This window comes from Salvelinus sp. IW2-2015, unplaced genomic scaffold (genome assembly GCF_002910315.2).
Source record: "Salvelinus sp. IW2-2015 unplaced genomic scaffold, ASM291031v2 Un_scaffold1501, whole genome shotgun sequence".
Taxonomy (NCBI): Eukaryota; Metazoa; Chordata; class Actinopteri; order Salmoniformes; family Salmonidae; genus Salvelinus; species Salvelinus sp. IW2-2015.
This window is the reverse complement of record NW_019942949.1, coordinates 195,271-203,522: the sequence shown is the minus strand read 5'-3', so window position 1 is coordinate 203,522 and position 8,252 is coordinate 195,271. Positions and strand designations below refer to the sequence as shown.

The 8,252-nt window shown below is 49.3% G+C and overlaps 1 protein-coding gene across 1 annotated transcript in view; it reads left to right on the top strand.

The window, feature by feature from the left end:
- Positions 1-6,591, top strand: part of LOC112071051 (thrombospondin type-1 domain-containing protein 1) — a 23,422-nt gene extending 16,831 nt beyond the window's left edge. Inside the window, exons 6-11 of the mRNA XM_024138503.2 lie at positions 476-586; positions 954-1,297; positions 2,142-2,303; positions 2,724-3,147; positions 3,760-4,309; positions 5,795-6,591. Coding sequence (XP_023994271.1) covers positions 476-586; positions 954-1,297; positions 2,142-2,303; positions 2,724-3,147; positions 3,760-4,309; positions 5,795-6,547 — 2,344 coding nt within the window. The 3' untranslated portion in view covers positions 6,548-6,591. The remainder of the gene's footprint in view (positions 1-475; positions 587-953; positions 1,298-2,141; positions 2,304-2,723; positions 3,148-3,759; positions 4,310-5,794) is intronic.
- Positions 6,592-8,252: the final 1,661 nt, after the last annotated feature.

Here is an 8,252-nt window from a genome sequence, read left to right as displayed (position 1 = left end):
CCAGGGCTGGGAATTATACTACTACTATACTATATGATATTATCACCTGACTGCCAGGGCTGGGAATTATACTACTACTATATGATATTATCACCTGACTAATGGGGCTGGGAATTATACTACTACTATACCATATTATCACCATACCATATTACCACCATACTGAGAGACCTCACCATACCATATTATCACCATACCATATTATCACCATACCATATTATCACCATACTGAGACATCACCATACCATATTATCACCATACCATTTTACCATCATACCATTTTACCATCATACCATTTTACCACCATACCATATTATCACCATACCATATTATCCCCATTTTACCCGTGTCATCTATTTACTTCTTGTCTAAAAAATGTATTATATTTGTATCTGTCTTTATGGGAGTGTGAAGCACTGCAATTTATTGTTGGAAATGTGTGGTATAAATAAAGTTGTATTTTATTTGACCACAGGGTGGCGCTGCGCTCCCCTCACACAAACCAGGATGTCAAGTCATCTGGCCCGCTCTACCTGTCTAGGATCTTCTCCTATAAGCTACTGGTGGATAACATCAACTCCTACAGGTACACAGAATCTCACACACACACACACACACACACACACACACACACACACACACACTTTTGCAAAGTATTGTATTGAACCAAAAGACAGTGGGGGCCATACTTTGCGAACATAAGCAAGCATTTAAAGTTAATAAACAGGTTCTCACGCACATAATGCGTATCAGCCAATTAAAATTGTCGATTTACTTGCATGTGACAGAAAGCGAAATTGTAGCCGGTCCCATAAGATAACATGGCACATGTTAGCCCTATGCTAACCTCACCAGGTGGCAGTGATTACTTCCTGGTACAACTTCTCCTAGCCAGTTAGATGTAGTTTTGAAATTGTAGATGTAGTTTTGTAATGATCCTCCTCCTCCTCCAGGTCAGGCTGTGAGGGAACGGTATCTGTACGRCTGGTGACCCCTCCCTGTGCTCTGATCAACGGCAAGGTCCTCTTATTCCGGGACGGAGGTGTGGGGTCAGAGGGAAAGGGGGGCACAGGGGTGGGGGMAGCAGGTGGAGGGGTGGAAGGGGGTGTAGGGGCAGAGGGCCCGCTCCCCTCCGTTCCACTGGCGTTTAATTGGCTGACACAGGGGGAGAACGAGACAGAATTCAACTGTTCGGTGTTTGACCCAGGAAGGAATAAATACTGCTTCAGATTTGTGCTCAACTTCAGCCGCTCTCCGAGTCCAGCACAGACCTGCCTGGTGGTACACAGGAACGCAGGTAGGAATACAACCCTGGCCCAACCATGACCCTACACCCCTAACCCCGACCCAACCATGACCCTACACCCCTGACCCTACACCCCTAACCATGACCCAACCATGACCCTACACCCCTAACCCTGACCCAACCCTGACCCTACACCCCTGACCCCAACCCTGACCCTAACCCTGACCCAACCCTGACCCTACACCCCTAACCCTGACCCTACACCCCTGACCCTACACCCCTGACCCTGACCCAACCATGACCCTACACCCCTAACCCTGACCGCAAACCCTAACTGCTATATTCTAGCACTAACCTTAACCCTAACCTCACACTCAAGAAAAAGCGTTGACCAGCATCAGCCAGCATCATACAGCACTGACCAGCATCAGACAGCACGCCAGCATCAGACAGCACTGACCAGCATCAGACAGCACTGACCAGCGTCAGACGACTACAGCGTCAGACAGCACTGACCAGCATCAGACAGCCACTGACCAGCAGCAGACAGCACTGACCCAGCATCAGACACGCACTGACCAGCATCAGACAGCACTGACCAGCATCAGACAGCACTGACCAAGCAATCCGACAGCATCCTGACCAGCATCAGACAGCACTGACCAGCATCAGACCAGCTTGACCAGCATCATACCAGCTTGACCAGCATCAGACCAACTTGGCCAACATCACACCAGCTTGACCAGCATCAAACCAACTTGACCAGCATTTTTCAGCAGCTAGATAGCTACTGTATGTGACATCTCTCGCTCGCTCGCTCTCTCTCGATCCCCCAAAAACTCTTGCTCTCTCCTCCTCCCCCTCGCTCTCTCACCCCTCTCTCCTCTCTCTGTAGAGTCATGGGGTGTGTGGCAGGCGTGGAGTGTGTGCAGTGTGAGCTGTGGAGAGGGGGTGAGGGAGAGAGTGCGAGAGTGTCTGCTGCCCTCCGGTGGTGGAAGTATGCAGTGCACCGGCATGGTCAAGGAACAGTCTCTCTGCTCACTGGAAGACTGTACAGGTACGTTGTCCTTTCTAACATCATCTAATGTCAACTCTCTCTCCTTTCCACTCTGTGTCTGTAATRTCCTCATATCTTCAGTCATGCAGTATCTCCCTCCAACTCTCTCCTTTCCACTCTGTGTCTGTKATRTCCTCATATCTTCAGTCATGCAGTATCTCCCTCCAACTCTCTCTCCTTTCTCTTTTATTTTTATCCCCAGTAATGTTACATCCCCATCAGTACAAGACGTGAAAAGACGTCTTTTTAACTAAAAATACATATTTTCAACATCTTTTCATTGTCTTGTGCTCATAGGCTTATACTCAATGATGTCATATTGATTTCCTCAATCATCTAACTTTGTTTCTCTTGTCCCCGCCCCCTCATCTATTTCTCTCTCTCCCTATTCCCTTCTCACTTCCTCTTTCTGTCTTCCAGTCCTCCCCGCTCCCTCTCCGTCCCTCCCCRCTCCTCCAGCCTCCTCCTTTCTCGGTGGTAACCTGGTAGTCGTGGCCGGTATATCCCTGTGTCTGGCGGTCATCCTAGCTACCATCCTGGTCACCCTGTGGCGTAAACTCTGCCGGACACCTCAGTGTAGCTCGGTCCGCAGCGGATCTATGCACTCACCTGGGGGACGTAAACTCTCTGACGAGGCCTCCATCTGTGGGAACAGCCTCCAGAGACCCAGCCTCTCCGACAGCCAGGGGAACCACGGGGGCACAGGGCCAGGGCTAGCCCAGAACGAAAGGCCTAACCCGGGGTGCAAGCCTCTGCCTCAGCCCCCTCCTCTGGTTATTCCCCTGGATCAGGACCCAGATAGACTGTCTCCATCGGGACAGAAGGTGCTACCGCCAATCTTTGGGTAGGTAGAGTTTGTTTGTTTATTTATTTCAATTTAATGTATTACTATAATTCATATATGTTCACAAAATACTGGGTGCTCCACAAATACACTTTGACAGTCAAGTCCCTATTTTGACCAATCAGATTGCTTGGCTGGAACTAACCATCTCATAACTGACAATTTGATGTACACTGTAGTATTCTAGCTGAAGTATGGGGAATAACTGCAGTGTTCCAGCTGAAGTACGGGGAATAACTGTAGTGTTCCAGCTGAAGTACGGGGAATAACTGCAGTGTTCTAGCTGAAGTATGGGGAATAACTGCAGTGTTCTAGCTGAAGTATGGGGGATAACTGNAGTGTTCCAGCTGAAGTACGGGGAATAACTGCAGTGTTCTAGCTGAAGTATGGGGAATAACTGCAGTGTTCTAGCTGAAGTATGGGGGATAACTGCAGTGTTCCAGCTGAAGTACGGGGAATAACTGTCGTGTTCCAGCTGAAGGGTTAACTATATGACTGTATTCTCCAGGTATCGTCTGGTTCAGCAGCTGAAGGGTTAACTATATGACTGTATTCTCCAGGTATCGTCTGGTTCAGCAGCTGAAGGGTTAACTATATGACTGTATTCTCCAGGTACCGTCTGGCCCAGCAGCAGTTAAAAGAGATGAAGAAGAGAGGTTTAAAGGAAGCCACCCAGCTCTATCATGTCTCACAGAGCCCTGTCCACGACACTCTTCTGGAGGACTCCCCCACCTCCACCCCTACCCAGCCAGGGTTCACCCTCCCTGGGCTCAGCCCCCTGGACCTCCAGGAAGAGGATTCTAATCTGAGCCGGTTTCGTATCACCGCCCCCTTCCCCGAGCCCAGGGTCCCACAGCGCAGCTCGGTTACTCTGCCAGACAGACTGAGCCCCAGGGTGGAGCTCGTCCTGGGGCCTCCCGTGACCGGATACATGAGAGAAGGCGGGGGAGGAGGTGGCGGGAGCTCCAAACGACGAGACCGCACGGCAGACTGGGTGGAGATGGTGGAGAGGACTGGGTTAGGAGGGATAGGAGGAGGAGTTCCCTCCAACTCGTACCAGAAAAACCCAAACTGCAGACGAACATCCAGCTTTCACGTCACCAAGCCCCCACCTCCCCCAGCAGCCCCATGTCGCCCCCACAGGGAGAGGAGTCAGACCCAGGTAATAACCAATAACACCCGGGGAGGTAATAACCAATAACACCCGGGGAGGTAATAACCAATAACAACCCGGGGAGGTAATAACCAATAACAACCGGGGAGGTAATAGCCAATAACAACCGGGGAGGTGATAGCCAATAACAACCGGGGAGGTGATAGCCAATAACAACCGGGGAGGTGCTACGCCAATAACACGCGGGGAGGTGCATAGCCAATAACACCTTGGGGAGGTGATAGCTCAATAACAACCGGGGGGTGATGAGCCAATACAACCTGGTGAGGTGAATAGCCAATTAACAACCGGGGAGGTGAGTTAAAGCCAATCACAACGGGGGGTGATAGCCACAATAACAACCGGTAGGTGACGTAGCCAAAACACGGGGAGGGTGGATACCAATAAACAACCGGGGAGGTGATAACCAATAACAACCGGGAGGTGATAGCCATAATCAACGGGGGAGGTATAGCCAATACACAACTGGGTGGGAGGTGATATTGCCAAAAGGAGTAACAACCGGGGAGGTGATAAGCCATAACAACCGGGGAGGTGATAGCCAATAACAACGGGGAGGTGATAGCCAATAACAACCGGGGCAGGTGATAGCCAATAAAACCGGGGAGGTGATAGCGCAATAACAACCGGGAGGTGATAGCCAATAACAACCGGGGAGGTGATAGCCAATAACAACGCGGGGAGGTTAGCCAATAACAGGGAGTATCAACAGGGGAGGTGATAGCTCAATAAACAACCGGGGAGGTTAGCAATTTCCTGGGGGGATATGCCAATATACAACCGGGGGAGGTGCGATAGCACAATAAGCAACGCGGGGGAGTGATGCAATACGTGAGTAGCCAATAACAAACGGGGGAGGTGATAGCCAATGAACAACCGGGGGAGGTGATAGCCTGAATAACACGGGGAGGTTGATAGGCCAATAAAACGGGCAGGGTGATAGCCAATAAACAACCGGGGAGGTGATAGCCAATAACAACGGGAGGTGATAAGCCAATACGAACGGCGGGAGGTGATAGCCAATAACAAACCAGGGAGGTGATAGGCCAATTAACCAACCGGGGCAGATATAACCAATAAACAACCGGGGAGGTTGAATAGCCATAACAACCGGGAGGTGATAACCAAATCAACAACGGGGAGGGTTGATAATTCCAATAACAACCGGGGAGGTGATAGCCAATAACAACCGGGGAGGTGATAGCCAATAACAACCGGGGAGGTAATAACCAATCTCAACCGGGGAGGTGATAACCAATAACAACCGGGGAGGTGATAGCCAATAACAACCGGGGAGGTAATAACCAATCTCAACCGGGGAGGTAATAACCTGGACCACAATGGAAATAAGTCAGTAGGCTTTGTGTTTTTATTCCTTGATAATATTTAATGTATGTATTGTTGTACTCAAATGACAGTGTACATATGCACAATTAATGATTAATTCAGCCATTCATCTATTCATTAATTCAGGTGGGTCCCCGCACCAGGACCCTCCCCGAGGGCAGCTGTAGGACCCGAGGAACCTCGGAGACCCAGAACCCAGCCTACCCACCCTATCCCATCCCAGAGCAGAGCACCCCTGACTGGGCCAGGCCCAAACCGCGACCCCTTTGGCCTGGGGACGACAGGAGAAGACCCTGGGTGGAGACTGGATGTCCTCCGTGTTTCAGGAACAAACCCAAACACGCTGAAAACAACAACACCTACTTGATCTCTGACCCTGAACACACAGAGACCAACACTACAACGGCGGCCATGTTAGGAGCTGAGCTGCTTAGCAACCCTGAACTCACCCTGGAGAGGGAGAGGCGGAGGATTGGTGATAGAAGAGAAGGAGGTGAAGATAGAGGCGGGACGTCAGGTATAGGTGGACCAGGGGTGGGGTCTCGTGGCTGCACTGCTTACCTCACCCCGGACCGGGCGGAGCGAGCAGAACATAACTGGAATCGTCGAGGCCCTTCCCCGATTCAGAGAAATATCCTGGCCAGGAAGCTGAGAGAAGCTCAGTCCTGCAACACCGCCTCCGACCAGCAGGGGCGCCATAACCAACAGCAGCAGAGGCAGCGCAGCTCCACATTTAGCGTGTCTACCAGTGAACAAAGGAAGGGGAGGTGCAGGTCTCTTCCTCTGTCTGGAGACTCCCCCTATGGACTGACTGAGGCAGAGCAATGCATGCTGGATCTAGATATGACCTCGCTATACCTGGGAGAGGATGAGTTCTGACCTGTACACACCTAGAGGAGAGGATGAGTTCTGACCTGTACACACCTAGAGGAGAGGAGAGGATGAGTTCTGACCTGTACACACCTAGAGGAGAGGAGAGGATGAGTTCGTGAACCTGTAAACACACCTAGACGAGAGGAGAGGATGAGTTCTGACCTGTACACACCTAGAGGAGAGGAGAGGATGAGTTCTGACCTGTACACACCTAGAGGAGAGGAGAGGATGAGTTCTGACCTGTACACACCTAGAGGAGAGGATAAGTTCTGACCTGTACACACCTAGAGGGGAGGAGAGGTATCGAGTCAATGTGCGGGGGTACAGGTTAGTCGAGGTACTTCAAAGTACTACTTAAGGAGTTTTTTGGGGTATCTGTACTTTTGATATTTTTGACAACTATTACTTTGACTTCACTACATTCCAAAAAAAAAAAAAAAAAAGTAAGTACTTTTTATATCCAAAAAGTACTCGTTACATTTTGAATGCAGGACAGGAAATTGGTCAAATTCACGCACTTATCAAGAGAACACGTGGTCATCCCTACTGCCTCTGATTTGGCGGACTCACTAAACACAAATACATCTTTCATAAATGATGTCGGAGTGTTGGAGTGTCTGGGTGTGACCCTGGCTATCCGTGAATTTAAAAAAAGACAAATTGATGCCATCTGCTTTCCTTAATATAAGGAATTTGAAAAGATTTTTACTTTTGCATACTTAAGTAAAATTGAGCAATTATATTTACTTTTGATACTTACTGCAAGTATATTTACAACCAAATACTTTTAGACTTTTACTCAAGTAGTATTTTACTGGGTGACTTTCAATTTTACTTGAGTAACTTTCTATTAAGGTATGTATGACAATTGGTTGCTTTTTCCACCAATGTACATGTAGGTAAAGTGACAATGCATAGATAATAAACAGCGAGTAGCAGCAGTGTAAAAAAAAAAAGGGGGGGGTGTTAATGCAAATAGTCTGGGTGGCCATTTTGATTAGCTGTTCAGCAGTCTTATGGCTTGGGGGAAGAAGCTGTTAAGAAGCCTTTTGGACCTAGACTTGGTGCTCCGGTACCGCTTGCCGTGCGGTAGCAGAGAGAACAGTCTATGACTAAGGTGGCTGGAGTCTTTGGCAATTTTTAGGGCCTTCCTCTGACACCGCCTGGTATAGAGGTCTTGCAAGGCTGGAAGCTTGGCCCCAGTGACGTACTGGGCCGTACGCACAACCCTCTGTAGTGCCTTGCGATCGGAGGTTGAGCAGATGCCATGAATGTTTCATGTGTTTCGACCTGTCCCCAAATTAATATAATTGGTTCAGAGTTTGTTTTGATATTTCAACTTGTGTGTCCTGATCGCGTCTGGTGCAGATGGACAAAATCAACATGCATGTGATGGCGCACACGGTGATGCAACCAGGATGCTCTCAATGGTGCAGCTTTTGAGGATCTGAGGACCCATGACAAATCTTTTCAGTCTCCTGAAGGGGGAATAGGTTTTGTCGTGCCCTCTTCACGACTGTCTTGATGTGCTTGGACCATGTTAGTTTGTTGGTGATGTGGACGCCAAGGAACTTTAAGCTCTCAACCTGCTCCACTGCAGCCCTGTCGATGAGAATGGGGGTGTGCTCGGTCCTCCTTTTCCTGTAGTCCACAATCATCTCCTTTGTCTTGATCACGTTGAGGGAGAGGTTGTTGTCCTGGCACCACACTG